Source organism: Mobula birostris, chromosome 5, assembly GCF_030028105.1.
Source record: "Mobula birostris isolate sMobBir1 chromosome 5, sMobBir1.hap1, whole genome shotgun sequence".
In the NCBI taxonomy this organism is placed as follows: domain Eukaryota; kingdom Metazoa; phylum Chordata; class Chondrichthyes; order Myliobatiformes; family Myliobatidae; genus Mobula; species Mobula birostris.
In genome coordinates this window covers 47502465-47522299 of record NC_092374.1, presented here as the reverse complement: position 1 = coordinate 47522299, position 19835 = coordinate 47502465, and the positions used below count along the sequence as shown (strand labels likewise).

At 42.4% G+C, this 19835-nt stretch overlaps 1 protein-coding gene across 2 annotated transcripts in view; it reads right to left on the bottom strand.

The window, feature by feature from the left end:
* Window positions 1-19239, bottom strand: part of ric1 (RIC1 homolog, RAB6A GEF complex partner 1) — a 152194-nt gene extending 132955 nt beyond the window's left edge. For both annotated transcript variants that reach the window (XM_072257986.1, XM_072257988.1), the window contains exon 1: window positions 18872-19239. In XM_072257986.1, the coding sequence (XP_072114087.1) occupies window positions 18872-19012 (141 nt within the window). In that variant the 5' untranslated portion in view covers window positions 19013-19239. The remainder of the gene's footprint in view (window positions 1-18871) is intronic.
* Window positions 19240-19835: the final 596 nt, after the last annotated feature.

The following is a 19835-nucleotide window of genomic DNA, read 5'->3' as shown; positions in this document are numbered from 1 at the left end:
ACTGATAAAGTTTGATATTTGTTTCATTTAAGATTCTCCTTCAACTGGTTGACAAGGAAATACTGATGGCAAATCAATAAAATAGTCAGTAGTTTGTACCTTTCTGCTCAGCAATAATGCATTTTTGAGGGATAAGGGGGAGAAAAAGATCAGTTTAAGATCTGCATATGTTTGCATTATGCAATAAGAGTATGTAACTCCTGTAACTGAAGTAAAAAGCTTAATGTTGTCACAGACTTGGAAATTAACACCTCTCTTTTCAATTGTGTTCTTCACTTCTGATAAACAGACTGCAATCAATAGGCAGCAACACCACTGATTATCCTCACCACTGGTACCCCAAAGGCTCTGCCCTCAGCAACCTACTTTACTCCCTATACACACATGACTAAGTGACCAATTTTTGCTTTAACTCCAATTTACAGATGACACCACCATAGTGGGCTGAATCTCAAACAGAGCATAGAACAGCACAGAACAGGCCCTTCACCTTATGATGCTGTTCTGAGCTTTTAACCTATTCCAAGATCATTTGAATGCTTCTCTCCAATATAGCCCTCCATTTTTCTTTCATTCACATGCCTATCCAAGAGTCTTAGATGTCCCTAATGTACCTGCCTCTACTATCACCACTGGCACTGCATTCCATGCATTTACCACACTCTAAAAGGCACCTCAGACATCCTCCAATATTTAGCTTACAATTATGCACATTTGTACAAGCCAATTCCACCCTGGGAAAAGTCTCTGGCTGTTCACTCGATCTATGCTTCTCATCTTATACTCTTCTATCATTACCCCTCAGCATCCTTTGCTCCGGAGAAAAGTCCAAGATTGCTCAAGCTTTCCCCATAAGACAAGCTCACTAATCCAGGCAGCATCCTGGTAAATTTCCTTTCAAACCTCTGGAAAAATATTTTTATTTTATTCATATTTTATTGGAAAAATATGGAAACTGTAATAACAAGGCAACCAGAATTGAACACAACACATGAAGTACGGTGTAGAGTTTCACAGAGCTGCAACAATACCACTGCAGCTCTTGAACTTAATCAGACAAATGAAGGCCAACACAGACAAATGAAGGCCAACACATCATGTTTTCTTAACCCCTCTATCCTCTTGCACAACAACTTTAAGGGATCTATGTATTTTGATCCTTCTTTTCCTCCACACTGCTAAAAATGCTGCCATTAACCCTGTACTCTGCCTTCAAGTTTGACATTCCAATGTGTATTAATTCACACTTTTCCTTATTGAACTCCATCTGTCAACTCTTAGCTCAGCTGTGCATCCTATCAAGGTCCTGCTGTAACCTACACTAATCACAACAGCACCAAACTTGGTGTCATCTGCAAATTTACGAACACAACCTTCCATTTCTACATCCAATTTATAAAAATCAAAAAGAGGTCCCAGAACAGATCCTTGTGGAATATGAATGGTTACTGAGCTCGAGACAGAATACACCTCATCTACTATGAAACCTCTGCAGGCAAGCCAATTCTGAATCAGTGATATAATGATGGGGGTGGGATGGGGAGCACGACAGAAAGTATCTTGTCCTGATACATCACAGCTTAGCATGACAACTGTTCTGCCTGGAACCACAAGCAGAAAACATAATCAGAATGTCAACCACCCCAGACGACTTCTTTTCCATCATCCCATCAGGCAGAAGATACAAAAGCCTGAAAGCACGTACCAACAAGTTCAAGGGTAGTTTCTATCCTGCTGCTATAAGAATATTGAATAGTCCCCTACTAAATAAGGGGACTAAGAGTGTTGTAAAAGCGAGCCTGAAGGGTTTGTGTGTCAATGCAAGGAGCATTCATAACAAGGTGGATGAATTAAAAGTGCAGATTGTTATTAATGAATATGATATAGTTGGGATCACAGAGACATGGCTCCAGGGTGATCAAGGATGGGAGCTCAACATTCAGGGATATTCAATATTCAGGAAGGATAGACATGAAAGAAAAGGAGGTGGGGTAGCACTGCTGGTTAGAGAGGAGATTTACGCAATAGAAAGGAAGGACATTAGCCGGGAGGATGTGGAATCGATATGGGTAGAGCTGCATAACACTAAGGGGCAGAAAACGCTGGTGGGAGTTGTGTACAGGCCACCTAACAGTAGTAGTGAGGTTGGGGATGGTATTAAACAGGAAATTAGAAATGTGTGCAATAAAGGAACAGCAGTTATAATGGGCGACTTCAATCTACATATAGATTGGGTGAACCAAATTGGTAAGGGTGCTGAGGAAAAGGATTTCTTGGGATGTATGCAGGATGGTTTTTTGAACCAACATGTCGAGGAACCAACTAGAGAGCAGGCTATTCTGGACTGGGTTTTGAGCAATGAGGGAGGGTTAATTAGCAATCTTGTCGTGAGAGGCCCCTTGGGTAAGAGTGACCATAATATGGTGGAATTCTTCATTAAGATGGAGAGTCACATAGTTAATTCAGAAAGAAAGGTTCTGAACTTAAGGAAGGGTAGCTTTGAAGGTATGAGACGTGAATTAGCTAAGATCGACTGGCAAACGACACTTAAAAGGGTTGACGGTGGATATGCAACGGCAAGCATTTAAAGATCGCATGGATGAACTACAACAATTGTTCATCCCAGTTATCCCAGTTTGGCAAAAGAATAAATCAAGGAAGGCAGTGCACCAGTGGCTGACAAGGGAAATTAGGTATAGTATCAATTCCAAAGAAGCAGCATACAAATTAGCCAGAAAAAGTGGCTCACCTGAGGACTGGGAGAAATTCAGAGTCCAGCAGAGGAGGACAAAAGGCTTAATTAGGAAAGGGAAATAAGATTATGAGAGAAAACTGGCAGGGAACATAAAAACTGGCTGTAAAAGCCTTTATAGATATGTGAAAAGAAAAAGATTGGTTAAGACAAATGTAGGTCCCCTACAGACAGAAACAGATGAATTGATTATGGGGAGCAAGGACATGGCAGACCAATTGAATAACTACTTTGGTTCTGTCTTCACTAAAGAGGACATAAATAATCTTCCGGAAATAGTAGGGGACAGAAGGTCCAGTGAGATGGAGGAGTGAAATACATGTTAGTAGGGAAGTGGTGTTAGGTAAATTGAAGGGATTGAAGGCAGATAAATCCCCAGGGCCAGATGGTCTGCATCCCAGAGTGCTTAAGGAAGTAGCTCAAGAAATAGTGGATGCATTAGTGATAATTTTTCAAAACTCTTTAGATTCTGGATTAGTTCCTGAGGATTGGAGGGTGGCTAATGTAACCCCACTTTTTAAAAAAGGAGGGAGAGAGAAACCGGGGAATTTTAGACCGGTTAGCCTAACATCGGTGGTGGGGAAAATGCTAGAGTCAGTTATCAAAGATGTGATAACAGCACATTTGGAAAGCAGTGAAATCATCGGTCAAAGTCAGCATGGATTTGTGAAAGGAAAATCATGTCTGACGAATCTCAGAATTTTTTGAGGATGTAACTAGTAGAGTGGATAGGGGAGAACCAGTGGATGTGGTATATTTGGATTTTCAAAAAAGCTTTTGACAAGGTCCCACACAGGAGATTAGTGTGCAAACTTAAAGCACACGGTACTGGGGGTCAGGTATTGATGTGGATGGAGAATTAGTTGGCAGACAGGAAGCAAAGAGTGGGAATAAACTGGACCTTTTCAGAATGGCAGGCAGTGACTAGTGGGGTACCGCAAGGCTCAGTGCTGGGACCCCAGTTGTTTACAATATATATTAATGACTTAGATGAGGGAATTAAATGCAGCATCTCCAAGTTTGCGGATGACACGAAGCTGGGCGGCAGTGTTAGCTGTGAGGAGGATGCTAAGAGGATGCAGGGTGACTTGGATAGGTTACGTGAATGGGCAAATTCATGGCAGATGCAATTTAATGTGGATAAATGTGAGGTTATCCACTTTGGTGGCAAGAACAGGAAAACAGATTATCTGAACGGTGGCCGATTAGGAAAAGGGGAGGTGCAACGAGACCTGGATGTCATTATACACCAGTCATTGAAAGTGGGCATGCAGGTACAGCAGGCAGTGAAAAAGGCAAATGGTATGCTGGCATTCATAGCAAAAGGATTCGAGTACAGGAGCAGGGAGGTACTACTGCAGTTGTACAAGGCCTTGGTGAGACCACACCTGGAGTATTGAGTGCAGTTTTGGTTCCCTAATCTGAGGAAAGACATCCTTGCCATTGAGGGAGTACAAAGAAGGTTCACCAGATTGATTCCTGGGATGGCAGGACTTTCATATGATGAAAGACTGGATCAACTAGGCTTATACTCGTTGGAATTTAGAAGATTGAGGGGGGATCTTATTGAAACGTATAAAATCCTAAAGGGATTGGACAGGCTAGATGCAGGAAGATTGTTCCCAATGTTGGGGAAGTCCAGAACGAGGGATCACAGTTTGAGGATAAAGGGGATAGGACCGAGATGAGGAAAAACTTCTTCACACAGAGAGTGGTGAAGCTGTGGAATTCTTTGCCACAGAAAACAGTTGACGCCAGTTCATTGGTTATATTTAAGAGGGAGTTAGATATGGCCCTTGTGGCTAAAGGGATCAGGGAGTATGGAGGGAAGGCTGGTACAGGGTTCTGAGTTGGATGATCAGCCATGATCATACTGAATGCCGGTGCAGGCTTGAAGGGCCAAATGGCCTACTCCTGCACCTATTTTCTACGTTTCTATAAGGTGGGCTTTTAACCTCACAATCTTGTTATAGCTTCACAGCTTTTTCAGCCTGCACTGCACTTTTCCCAGTCACAGTAACTGCATTTTATTGATATCTCTTGTACTGTTTTAAAGTACTGATATAATGAAATGATCTATATGGTCATCATACAAAAAGTTTTTCACTGTTTCTCAGTAGATGTGACAATTTACCAATAATCAATTTTCAAATTTAGTTGGAAACAAGACAAGTACTCTAATCTTTCAATAACTATTAATTTAGAAATGGCTGCCAATGTTTCAAGCATGGTAATGTACAAACCTAAACAACCAGATTGATTCCTGGGATGGCAGGACTTTCATATGAAGAGAGACTGAATGAACTGGGCTTGTACTCGTTGGAATTTAGAAGATTGAGTGGGGATCTGATTGAAACGTATAAGATCCTAAAGGGATTGGACAGGCTAGATGCAGGAAGATTATTCCCAATGTTGGGGGAAGTCCAGAACGAGAGGCCACAGTATGAGGATAGAGGGGAAGCCTTTTAGGACCGAGATTAGGAAAAACTTCTTCACACAGAGAGTGGTGAATCTGTGGAATTCTCTGCCACAGGAAACAGTTGAGGCCAGTTCATTGGCTATATTTAAGAAGGAGTTAGATATGGCCCTTGTGGCTACGGGGGTCAGGGGGTATGGAGGGAAGGCTGGGGTGGGGTTCTGAGTTGGATGATCAGCCATGATCATAATAAATGGCAGTGCAGGCTCGAAGGGCTGAATGGCCTACTCCTGCACCTATTTTCTATGTTTCTATGTAAGTACAGAATTGCCTGAAACACTATTCTGGATTAATGGATTGAGAGCAGAGTTCTGTATCTTATGCAGAGATACGAGAAACAGAACTGCATGTTCATGTACTTGTCCAAATGCTTTTTAAACACTATTGTCTTTGCTTCCATCACCGTAACTGCAGTATACTGCAGGCACCTCTGTACTCCAAGAAAAACTGGCTTAGCACACCTCCTTTAAACTTTCCCCCCTCTCAACTTGAAGCCATGTCCTCTAGCATATGAAATATCTATCTAGTGAAAAGGCCATCAGCCCTACATACGCTTCTTATTATTTTAGGAATTTCAATAAGGTCACATCTCAGGTTCCAACAGAACAGAGAAAACAATCCATGTTTGTACAGCCTCTATACACAGCTAATACTCTAATCCAGGCAGTAACCCAATGAACCTTTTCTACACCGTCTCCAAATCCTCCCAATCCTTCCTGAGATGGGGTGATCAGAATTGCACACAAAAGCAGCCTAACCAAAGTTCATGCAACTGCAACACAACTTCCTGGCTCAGTCTTATATTCAGTGCCCACATCAATGAAGGAAAGCATACCATTTAATTTACCACCCCAACTACACCAGTTGTCACTTTCAGGAAGGTATGGACTTCTACTCCAAGATCCCTTTTATAAATCAATGCTCTCAAGGATCCTACACATTACTGTATACTTTCCCACTTATACTTGATTTCCCAAGCACAACACCTCACTCTTGCTTGGATTAAGCTCCATCTGCTATTTCTCCACCCATATCTGCAACTGATATATAATACAATTCCCATCTACAACTCCATCAATCTTTCCAAGTACTTAATTAGCTATTAATTGTAATTAGAGAAAGATTGAATGCAAATAATTATTACCTACTTATTCAAAGAAATATTGAACCTAATAGTTCTATTTTTGGTGGAAAAATGGAGAAAGGCTTTGCAACTTAAATGGCATGATTTTAAAAGTTACAGGAAGAGGCATGGCATTCAAATAAATCTTCAAATCCAACAAGGTTGAAAAGACTTCAATGCACATGAAAACCTTCATTTCACTCAGACATGCAGTAAAAAAGCAGCCAAGAAATAATAAAATTGAATAATACACTAGCTTGCTTCACCTAGAATATGGTGATCAGTTTTCAGGAAGGATGTCACGACTTTGGTGCACATTCCAGTTATGTGGAAAGGCAAGCTACGTTTGTCCTCAAAATAGGGGGCGAGGTAAAGAGGTGACCAAAATGGCAAGAGGTTTTAATGTTACATAAAAGGAAAATTTCCTCTAGAAATGCAGAAAAATGTCAAAAAAAAGTGAAAAAGGAGAAAAGTATTCATGTACCAAGTTGCCTTGAATGGAATGCACTTGAAAGGAGGGTGGAAACACCCTCAACAGTAACTTTGAAGAAATGGAACTGGTTATGTAGTTTAAAAAGGGAAAAAATTGCTGAGCTATTGAACACTAGTAAACAAGTGAAACAAATTAGACAGCTCTTTTCAAAGAGATGATTCAAACACAATAGGCCAAATGCCCCCCTTCTGTGCTGTATGGATCTACAATGACAATTCATTTCCATTGACCTGGATAGAAACCGCCTGCTGAGATACAATTAAATGCTTAAATGAAATCATTCTCCAATGTAACCTAATAACTAGAAGCTGATTTGTATGGTAGTAGACAAGATCTAGAAACTGAGGAAACCAGGATACTATAAAAATGTCTTTTAGACAATTTCATAAATTCAGATGTAATAGTTCTGTTGGGTTTCTTCTCACCCAGCTTGGAATATCTAATGATGAAGTGTTGCCTATACTAACTGCCACAGGAATTAACTTCAACTACCCTGACAGCAGTCCACACCCTACCTCAGGCCAACATGAAGACATTTTCTCTCACCAGACCCCCATCAGTCAGAAACAAAAGCCTGAAAGCACATACCATCTGGCCCAAGAACAGTTTCAACTATGCTGTTACAGACTGTTGAATAGTTCCCTAATACGATAAGGTGGACTCAACCTCACAATATCAGACATCCCACCTCTCCCAGAAGTTCCGGGAGCCCTCCCATATCGATAGCAGCTCCCTGATGTCCGCAAATTATATACAATATCCCAGAAATCGATTTTTTAAGAGAGGGAGAGGGAAGAAAAAGGAAGAAATAAAATGAATGAATCCTGCTTGATCCCTCTTTGTGCTAAGTAGACCTATCAGTTTTCTCTGTGGGCGGGCTTTACAGTCGACCTCTCTCTCTCTTCCATATTCCATCAGTTCAGTTACTGCCATCTGTAATGACACTGAAATCATCCAGACAACTGTTGGTGATGAAGTACAAAAGCCTGGTGAAGAAATTCCCAAGGCTGGCAGTGACAACCTGACTACGTGAGGCTGTCCTATACAGGCGGGGCGCATTGGCGTCTTGAAGGGGATTACAGCGGGGTTTAAATTGAAGCGAAATTCCAAAATCGTCCGCTAGGATATCTTTAAAAATGCACTTGCAGCAAGCAAATTCTTCAGGGTTTTTTTCCTGAAACACTTCCACTTACAGGTACATTGAAGCCCGTGATGGGCTGGGTTTAAGCGCAGCCGTTTTCAGAAGAAAAAACGATTTTAATAAATACCCGGCCCCCACCGAGGTCTCGTCATTAGGACAGCGAACTGATTACCTGTGCTGCGCACTTTATATGCATTTTGAATTACACTTGATTAAATAATATGGTAATATATTGTTTTATGTGGTGTGTGTGATGTATGTATTGTGGCTACACCATGGTCCGGACAGAGGTTGTTTTGTTTGTGGACAATCAGCCAGCTGACAATAAACTTGAACTTGAAGACACAGAACTTCTAAATCACAGGGGAGGGGGGAAAAGAGAGACAGAGAGAGACAGAGAGACAACGGACGTATATGCGATCGGACGTTGTCCGAATGGATGTTAAGCGACGCACACCTGTAATAAGGATACACCTTATGCTTTTCTTTCTTTTAAGGACCACAATATATTAGGGAGGCTAAGTGCAGGGAAGGCTGCTCAAGTATTTCACAGTTCTTTTCAGCAGAAAACCAAAGTCTGACAGAGAAGGTCATTAGAGCTGAGGTGTACTTTACATCTTTCATCGTTGAGCATAACTTGCCATTCCAGGTGTGTAAGCACACAATCAAGCTATTCAGGAAAATGTTTCCTGATTCAGAAATAGCAACAAACTATGCCTGCTCATCAACCAAGACAGCAGCTATCGTGAACATGACACACGAGACAAAATTCAGAAGTCAGCTGTCTCACAAAACACTTGTGAATCTGATGTCTTGCAAAATTAACAAAATCAACAAAATCATTGACACAGGCTGCTATGAGGTTGAGACTTCCAGTTGGGATCTCTCTGAAATGAGTTTTTGCAGGGTGGGAAGTCTGCAATATACTTCATTATGATCTTGCACCTTATTGTCTCCTACTTTCTCTGTTGTTAGTGCTCTTTATTCCACATTCTGTTATGCTTTTAAATTATATTACTTCAATACATTGTGTAATTTTTATCAATATGAACAGTAATGCAAAACACTTCATTGTACCTCAGTATGTAACAATGATAAACCAATTCCAATATATAAAAGATACAGCAGATGAAATTGACCTTTTCTAAGTGCAATGACTGGGCAGAAGCACTTAAAATCCAAAAGATTGCACAACCTTCTGATTTGCAAACTTTGCCAGTCCTTCAACACTAGAACTCAATGGACAATGGAGCAATTAAAGCTTAAGAAATAAATTCTAGTCTTGCCAGCTCGGCCCAGATCCCCCAAAATAAACAGGAAAAACTTCCAGTTTAAAGTCCTTTGGAAGAATTGAGCTATTTAAAAAAAGAGAGCAACAGGACATTCTAGGTATTGGGTCTCAAAATATGCAGCCCAAAGCATAATAATTATTGCTTGTCGCCTTGACTTTTGTGGGAGGATTCTCCAGCAGGTAATGTCTGTTCAGCAGACCCTGCATATCCAGTTCAAGTCAATGCAGACAGAAACTTCAGACTGAAGAATAGATCCAGTATTATTCAGCCCAACACTTGATGCAGCTTTCTTTTTCAATGTTATGCTAATCACATAATGTACATTACTGTCTCAGCTTTATCAACTAGTAGGATAATGGCTATTCATAAGCTGCAGTTAAAGCAGCAAAGCTTTTATATGAGATTGTCTCAGTCACCCTCAGAAACCTATCAAGACTTTAACATATACAGTGAGATGCAAAAGTTTGGGCACCCCAGTCAAAATTTCTGTTACTGTGAATAGCAAAGCGAGTAAAAGATGACCTGATTTCCAAATGGCATAAAGTTAAAGATGACACATTTCTTTAAAGATGACACATTTCTTTAATATTTTAAGCAAGATTACTTTTTTATCTCTATCTTTTACAGTTTCAAAATAACAAAAAAGGAAAAGGGCCCGAAGCAAAAGTTTGGGCACCCTGCATGGTCAGTACTTAATAACACCCCTTCTGGCAAGTATCACAGCTTGTAAACACTTTCTGTAGCCAGCTAAGAGTCTTTCAATTCTTGTTTAGGGGGCTTTCACCCATTCTTCCTTGCAAAAGGCTTCTAGTTCTGTGACATTCTTGGGCTGTCTTGCATGCACTGCTCTTTTGAGGTCTATCCACAGATTTGATGATGTTTAGGTCAGGGGACTGTGAGGGCTATGGCAAAACCTTCAACTTACACCTCTTGAGGTAGTCCATTGTGGATCTTGATGTGTTTAGGATCATTATCCTGTTGTAGAAGCCATCCTCTTGAGCTGCTGCTGCTTTTTTTTTTTTACAGATGGTGTGATGCTTACTTCCAGAATTTGATGGTATTTAATTGAATTCATTCTTCCCTCTGCCAGTGAAATGTTCCCCGTGTCACTGGCTGCAACACAAGCCCAAAGCATGATTGATCCACCCCCATGGTTAACAGTTGGAGAGGTGTTCTTTTCATGAAATTCTGCAGCCTTTTTTCTCCAAACATTCCTTTGCTCATTGCGGCCAAAAGGTTCTATTTTAACTTCATCAGTCCACAGGACTTGTTTCCAAAATGCATCAGGCTTGTTTAGATGTTCCTTTGCAAACTTTTGATGCTGAATTTTGTGGTGAGTACGCAGGAAAGGTTTTCTTCTGATGACTCTTCCATGAAGGTCATATTTGTGCAGGTGTTGCTGCACAGTAGAACAGTGCACCCCAGTCCAGAGTCTGCTAAATCTTCCTGAAGGTCTTTTGCAGTTAAACAGGGGTTCTGATTTGCTTTTCTAGCAATCCTATGAGCAGTTCTCTCAGAAGGTTTTCTTGGTCATCCAGACCTCAACTTGACCTCCACCGTTCCTGTTAATTGCCATTTCTTAATTACATTATGAACTGAGGAAAAGGCTACCTGAAAACGCTTTGCTATCTCCTTATAGCCTTCTCCCACTATGTGGGCATCATTTATTTTAATTTTCAGAGTGCTAGGCAGCTGCTTAGACGAGCCCATGGCTGCTGATTGTTGGGACACGGTTTGAGGAGTCAGAGTATTTATAAAGCTTTGAAATTTGCCTCACCTGGCCTTTCCTAATGATGACCGTGAACCAGCTATAGCCCTAACAAGCTAATTAAGGTCTGAGACCTTGGTAAAAGTTATCTGAGAGCTCAAATCTCTTGGGGTGCCCAAACTTTTGCATGGCACTCCTTTCCTTTTTTTCCCCACTCTAAAATTGTACAAATCAAACATAGCACACTAATCTTACTTAAAATGTTGAAAAGAATGTTTCATCTTTAACTTTGACTTTTGGAGATCAGTTCATCTTCTGCTCACAACTATTCACAGCAACAGAAATTTTGACCAGGGGTCCCCAAACATTTGCATGCCACTATAGGCTCTTTTTTCTCTTTTCATCAATACGTTACAGCAGTCTCTAATACTAATTACTTTGTGCAGGCCCACAGTATTCGCCTGTTAATCCAGTCTTGAGCCTGTTAGTTGCTATAATATTGCAACCATCCTACCTGGCCTTCAGTGCCTCTTATCTACTCCGTAACAATTTATTAATACTAACTGTGGAACATTGTCCTTTGAGCTACAATTTGGTCAAGAACTCTTTATCATGTTTAGTCATACCTACGGCGTGTTAACCTTTGCAACATACAAAATGCTGGAGGAACTCAGCAGGCTAGGCAGCATCTATGGAAAACAGTACAGTCAACGGTTTGGGCTGAGACCCTTCAGCAGGACCCATGTCTATTGCTTGGATTTCCAGCATCTGCAGATTTTCACGTGTGTGTTAACCTTTGCTCTTTCCCACTCCTGTTCATTCCTTCTACCTCAGGGAACTTTCACACCTGTTTGACACATTCCCCTTATTTCCCCTTTTCCTATGTCCCTCAATCTACCAACTGGAACAAAAACAATTCAAAAGGGTTATTGGTCAAACTACAGTAAAGATTTCAGATGGATGCACAATGCATTCAAAACAACATCTGTGAGGCTCAATGAAATCTCTCTTCCATTTCCTCCATAGGCTTTGGAAGAATTACAATTGTTTATCTAATTTTGGTAATATGCACACTCCTAGTATGCCATGGGACCATTTACTGGGTCCCAGCGCATCTTTCAATGCTCATGTGGACAGATTTATCTTTGCTCTGGATCCCATCCCATCAGTTAGATGACAATGGAGGGATACCAATGGAGCAGTTTGGAAAACAGGCAGGTTGTGAAGGATGGAAAGATGACACCACCTCTGTGATCTTGGCTACAAACTTTGATATTTTCTCTTGTTCCTCCACCAAATAGCTACCCAATCAAACAGGAAGGATGGACTCAATGTTTAAAGCAGGGACAAATGATTTTCATTCAGATTCAAAACCAACTATAGCAGAATCAAAGTTGTAATTAACTTGTAAATCAAGCCAAATATTTCCCCTCACTTTTTTTTTCCTTGCACCTGGTTAAAATTCAGGTAATCTTCAAGCTTTTCCAACACCAAAATAGTTTTCACATACCACAAACTTGTATATCCATCTTAACGATTCATGATAAAGAAATTCAAGAGGGCAAATATTTCTTCAAATGCGGACAATTCCATAACTGACTCTCAGCATCTACTCTCAAATGCCAGCGAATTTGGTACTTGAAAGTATCCAAATCCAAGCAAATCCCAAATTTGCTGACTGGATTCTGCCAGTGAACCCACTTCATTTTCATTCTTCTTATTTTCAATATTTTGAATGGTTCTGGACATTGTCAGATCAAGTCGTTTTTTATTGTCATTTCAACCATAAACTGCTGGTACAGTACACAGTAACAATGAAACAATGTTCCTCCAGGACCATGGTGCCACATGAAACAACACAAAACTACACTAGGCTAAGTGAGACAACACAAGGCTACACCAGACTACGTAAGACAACACAAAAACTACACTAGACTACAGACCTACACAGGACTACATAAAGTGCACAAAACAGTGCAAGGCAGTACAATATATAATAAACAAGACAATAGGCACAGTAGAGGACAAATTTCAATATAATAATAAAAGATATAGATGTCAGTCTAGTCTCTGGGTATTAAGGAGTCTGATGGCTTTGGGGAAGAAACTGTTACACAGTCTGGTCTTGAGAGCCCGAATGCTTCGGTACCTTTTGCCAGATGGCAGGAGGGAGAAGAGTTTGTGTGAGGGATGTGTGGGGTCCTTCACAATGCTGTTTGCTTTACGGGTGCAGCATGTAGTGTAAATGTCTGTAATGGCGGGAATAGAGACCCCGATGATCTTCTCAGCTGACCTCACTATCCGCCGCAGGGTCTTGCGATCCGAGACAGCTGCTCAGGATGCTCTTGATACATACTCTGTAGAATGTGGTGAGGATGGGGGGGTGGGAGATGGACTTTTCTCAGCCTTCGCAGAAAGTAGAGATGCGGCTGTGCTTTCTTAGCTATGGAGCTGGTGTTGACGGACCAGGTGAGATTCTCCGCCAGGTGAACACCAAGAAATCTGGTACTCTTAACGATCTCAATGGAGCAGCCGTCACTGTTCAGTGGAGAGTGGTCGCTCTGTGCTCTCCCGAAGTCAACAACCATCTCTTTTGTTTTGTTCACATTCAGAGATAGGTTGTTGGCTCTGCACCAGTCCGTTAGCTGCTGCACCTCCTCTCTGTATGCTGACACGTCGTTCTTAGAGATATTCCTAAGCTAAATAGCTTTGAGAGATGGCAAAACAAGGATATAATTTTGCTGTATCTGTCAAACATTTTCCCAGCAGCTTCTCTCAGAGTTGGGGGAGTCCATTCATGTGACTAACTCATGCTACACCAGATCCTGGTGCCACATAGGACTTTACCTACTGGGTTCAGGACACTCAGCCAACAAATTCATCCTTTTTGGTAAGAATTAGTCACATATTGGCTTGATTTAGTTAGTAGCACACTTATCTGAGTCAGAAGGTTCAAAGTCCTTTACTTGAACATCATGGCTGCAACTAGTGCAATCTTGCCTGTTCCAGTAGATCTAGCATGCCCCAAAGCACCAAACTTTCATGTTTCCTTGAATGCTTTAGACTTCCCCGCCCTCACTTTACAAAAATCTATATTACTGCATCATATTTTGCTGATCATGGGTCCTTCTTGTTTGTCTACTTTTTTTAAAAAAAGAAAGAATCTATTGTTTAAAGACTGTTTTCTAAAACCAGGCTGGAGGAAAAACTGCATTTATAGTAAGTTATTAGAGCCAATATTACATTATTAGTGAGGAATTGCAATGGTGGGACCATAAAATATAAATTTGTCTGAAGTGCAGTGCTGCAGAAAAAGGCTTGGAGGTGTCAAAAAGCTGGCTCTACTTTGCTGCTTTCCACATCAAGCTCATGTATTAGACTGCAATTGGGGAATACCCTGTAGAGAGGTAGGCTGTCGACATCAGTACGTTAGTGGGTCGATTAAAATTAATATAACACAAGCGTTTTCTTGTATTTTTTAGCTGTGGATTTCTGGTATTTCTTGAAACTTAGAAATCTAGATCTTGAAGGGGACTGAAGTATTTTAAGGAAAACTGGGCAAGAACAAATCTAATCTCACTACCTAAGTGCTTCTGTGGAAGGTTTTGTTCACATAGCAAGTAATATGAAATAATAGAAGAAAGGACATCTTTGGAGCTCTCTCAAAGTACAGCTTATTCTTCATGTCAGTGCCTTTGGAGGACAGATCTAGCAGGCAAATAGATCTGGAGTCCATACTTGCAACAGACAATCTGCTTAAGGTACTCAGCAGGTTCCCTTTACTTTACTGAGTGATGGAGTGATTGCTCCCTTTGTTTCTGACTTCCACCCATAGTGATATTAAATGATCCCTCCATGTCACCTTCCCTTTCTGTAGCTGCAATACTATCCATGATGAGCAATATGATTCCCCCACATTTTAATCGCTCCCCCATCTAAACCTCGGAACATCCAGCAGCCTTTACAGCCCTTGTAACCGCTAAGTTTTGGTAATGGCTGCAACACCATAGTTCCACGTACCGACCCATTAGCAAGTTCATTACCCTTATTCTTGAGTGACCCTACTAATGTTTACAGATGCACTGCAGAAAGCATCTTATCTGGATGTACAGTTAGGCATTGCTCAAGCTCTGCCCAAAACAACAAGGAATTGCAAAGATGTGGAAACAGTCAAGTTCACAACAATCAGCCCCTCTCCTTTAAGTCACTCTACAACTCCAGCTACCTTGGTTAAGAAGTCAACATAATTAAAGACTCTTCCCATTTCAATCATATCTTTTCTCCACCCCCCCCGCCCCCCACCCGACGTTCCATTGGGCATAAGATACAAAAGCTCGCAAACACACACCACCAGGCACAGGAACAGATTCTATCTCACTGTCAGACAACTTTTGAATGATAAAGATGAACTCAATCTCTCAATCCATCTTGTCATGACTCTTGCACTTTTTCTACCTGCACTGAACATTCTAAAGGCAACACTATATTCTGCATTGTGCTTTTGTTTTCCCTTTGTTCTACCTCCATGTGTTTATGTTTTGAAACAATCTGTATGGATGGCATGCAGTTCTTTTTCCACTGTATCTTGGTATGTGTCAATAATAAACCAACACTAATAGAAATAACTTGCGAAAAAATTGCAGTCATCAATTCCCACTCCGCAAGCTGCCATAAAAGACATCGTTATAGCAACCTGCGATCTGCATTACAAGACAGTAAACTGAGATACAAATATTGACCAGGACATGGATTAAACTTGTATGGATTCTGTTTCATACACACAAACAGACTAAGGGAAAAGACAGGGCTTTATTTTAACATTTCATATAAAAGACAGCATTGCCTAAACTATATTAATCACAACATAAGTTATACACTCAAGTTTCTGGAATGTGACCTGATCTTTTAAATAAATGACACAAAGTGTGCTACTAGAGAGCTACAGGCAGGAGCCAATATTAACCTGCCTAGTCAAAATGACTTAAAAGAATTGTTCTTGCTTTTTTTCTAAGACCTCATGGGCAGGGAATTCACTTGATTTGTTCTTCACCTAATCTACGAAACAGAGTGATCATTCTTACCAATACAGACAACCCTGCGTTAAAGGTAACACACATAAAAAAATGCTAGTGAACGCAGCAGACCAGGCAGCATCTATAGGAAGAGGTACAGTCGACGTTTCGGGCCGAGACCCTTCACCAGGACTAACTGAAAGACATAAGTAAGAGATTTGAAAGTGGGAGGGGGAGGGGGAGATCCGAAATGATAGGAGAAGACAGGAGGGGGAGGGATGGAGCCAAGAGCTGGAAAGTTGATTGGCAAAAGGAATACGAAGTTGGAGAAGGAAGAGGATCATGGGATGGGAGGCCTAGGGAGAAAGAAAGGAGGATGGGAGCCCAGAGGATGGGCAAGGAGTTATAGTGAGAGGGACAGAGGGAGGAAAAAAGAGAGAAAAAAAAAATAATAATAATAATAAATAAATAAGGGATGGGGCACGAAGGGGAAGTGGGGCATTAACGGAAGTTAGAGAAGTCAATGTTCATGCCATCAGGTTGGAGGCTACCCAGACGGAATACAAGGTGTTGTTCCTCCAACCTGAGTGTGGCTTCATCTTGACCATGGATAGACATATCAGAATGGGAATGGGATGTGGAATTAAAATGTGTGGCCACAGGGAGATCCTGCTTTCTCTGGCGGACAGAGCGTAGATGTTCATCGAAATGGTCTCCCAGCCTGCGTCGGGTCTCGCCAATATATAGGTCACATTGGGAACACCAGATGCAGTATATTACCACAGCCGACTCACAGGTAAAGGTGGACTGTCTGGGAGGGAGATCGGTGGGAAGGGATGGGGGGGGAACGAATGGACAAGGGAGTCGCGTAGGGAGTGATCCCTGTGGAAAGCAGAAGGGGGGAGGGAAAGCTGTGCTTAGTGGTATAGTTTGGATAGTGGAAATTCACTCTTACGGTATATCAAAATAATTATCCAAAAATTTAAGGTACAGAATAAAATTCACTCATGAATTGTGGGGAACAAAGTAATACAACCTTAAAATTTCTTCAAATTTTCACTTGACACAGCAAAATAATGCTGCTTTGAATTATGGAAAACATGATACATCTCATTTTCTAGGAATCCACATGCAAAAAATCCACTTGCAACATATAGTATCTCAAGGTCACAAAGGCTTTACTACTGTATTGGCTTCCTCAACACCTGCTGCAAACAATGTAGCACAGAGGTGACAAACCTTTTTGAGAGTGTGTCAAATTGGCAATAATCTTCTAAAAACTCACTCTCACATGTGAAAATAGCACGGGATACAATCAATGATCCTGACACACTCACAGGTGAAGTGTTGCCTCACTTGAAAGGACAGTTTGGAGCCCTAAATAGTGGTAAAGGAGGAGGTGGGGGGGGGGCAGGTGTAGTACTTGTCCCAATTACCAGGAGGGAAACCAGTGGGGAAGGACAAGTGAACAAGGCAGTAGAATGATCCCTGTGGAAAATGAAGAAGGGAGGGGGGGGTGAGGAAAAGATCAGTTAATGGTAGGATCGCGCTGAAGATGATGGAAGTTACAGAGAATGATGTGCAGGATGCAGAGGCTTGTGGAGTAGTAGGTAAGGACAAAGGGAAACTTTATCCCTGTTATTACAGCAGGAAAATGGGATGAGGGGCTGATGTCTGGGAAATGGAAATGTGATCAGGGCAGCATAAAAGCTAGTGGAGGGCAAACACCATTCTTTGAAGGAGGACATCTCAGATGCTCTGGAATGGAAAGCCACATCATAAAAGAATCCAGATTACTTACAAAATTGCTGAAGAGTGGATGCATGTCAATGACACACAAAACAAAATAAAAAGCCAATGTTCAACTTGAAAACTATTCTGGGCTTCCATACAGAGCCACTTAAAACAAGCTTTAAATAGACAATAGCATCAGTACCAGGTATGAAAAGTGGATGCCAGTGACAACTCACAAGGCAGAAGTATTTTTTTGATATGCAGTAAATTCATCATGAAAGGCATGGAGCAGTGACAGATTTATGAACAAGTACACAATATAGGGTTATAATCTTATCTTTGCAATCAAAATGGTTTTGTATTGTGAACAAGACAATGTGACTACCAACATGCTTGCAATGTAGAGTACCAACATGCACACACTCAGACTGCTATACATAGAATTGTCAGAGCACACCTGAGGCTCCCTCCCATTCAAAAGAACTCCTCAACCCTTGACTATTCGCTTCCCATATCGCTGTACTCTCTCCTTTCTCCCTACCATGAGCTTTTCCTCACGATTTCCTCCTCTTCCCATTATAAGCTTATACCGACAACAGCCAAATCGCAAGTCTTGGATCCTCAGACTCCTCTATCCTCATCTCCCCAGCCACTGGCTCTTGCTCTCTCCCCCTCCCCCCCAACGACCTGAACCCCAGGCCACGCTCTCCAGGCTCCTCCACCCACACTCCCAGCCACCCAACTTTCTCTTCCCACACCAAACCCTAGACCCCCGCCCACTCTCTCACACCCCATCCCCAGACCACCAACCACTCTCTCGCCTCCCCCACCCAACCCGGATCCCCGGCCACTTTCACTCACTCCCCCATCCAGCCGCGGAACCCTGGCCACTCTCTCTCAGCCACTCACCGCCGCCTACGGAACCCCGGCCATCTCACTTCTCCCAGCCTCTGTCTTCTGGCCTTTCTCTCATTTCTATCCCAACACCGGACCTCCGGACTTTCTCTCACACCCCACTAAATCCCGGCTCCCTGGTCTTCCTCTCTTCCCATCTCCGGACCCCCCAGTCTCCCTCTCTCCTCCTAACCCCAACCCAACCCCCGTCTCTCTCCACCCCCAGTCCCGGACCCGTTCACTCACCCTGCCGTACCACAGGCTGATCTGGCTCTGCGATAAGAGCGCGAACAGCAGTCTCCGAGAGTCGGGCTGGATGTAAAAGGGCTTCTCTGAGCCCCTGAGCGGACACAGGAGCCTCCGGGGCCATCCGCTCAGGAAGTACATGTCCACGGGGAGCCTCCGGCCCGGCCGCCGCTACAAAGACTCGGCGCAGGCTCCTGGCGCGCTGGGACCCCAGTGCTAGTTGACAGCACCACGAGCGGAAAAGCAAGGCGACCAACTGCGAACACGGCTGCCTCACTCACGGCCAGCTGCGATAGCGTCGGCACCCAGCCGCTTGCCATTCACATCCGCTGGCTCCAGCAGCCTGTCGCCCGCCATCTTACCTCCGACTGGTAACACGACACGCGAGGGAGGGAGGGAAGTGGTGGGAGGCCGGCGTCCGGCGGCACCCGGATGTCGGCCGACCTCAAAACCCGGCGCGGTCATCGGCTCTTGACCGAGGGGTTCGGTATCTAGCGCGGACCTGGGAGAGACAGAAGGCTACAAAACCCGGCATTTAAATCCTGTGGATTGGCGTGGGAACAGAAGCCCCCACCTCTCAAAGGTGCCAAAAATCCGTCCTTCCCGGGTGTGCAGGAATAGACGTGTCTTTCGTAAAGCCGAAAGAATTTTCCATTGGAGATGCATTCCAGAATTATGCATTTGATGTTCCTCTAATAATACAACAGGGAAAACTAAAGTTAATTTAAAAAAATAACAAATTAGGTACATTTAAATAATGGCAATGCCAGCACACATCTGATGCCTGCAATTGCGGGAAGCTCAGCTCTACAAGAAGAACAAATGCTTCTTCTTTGAAGTTCAGAATCAACATGGGCTGCATTTTTTCCATCGCTTGGATCTGAAAAATTCCAGGTCTGATGCAGAATGTGCAATAGTTAATAAAATTAACTTTCTGTCATCTCACCTCTCTTTCTGCAGGACA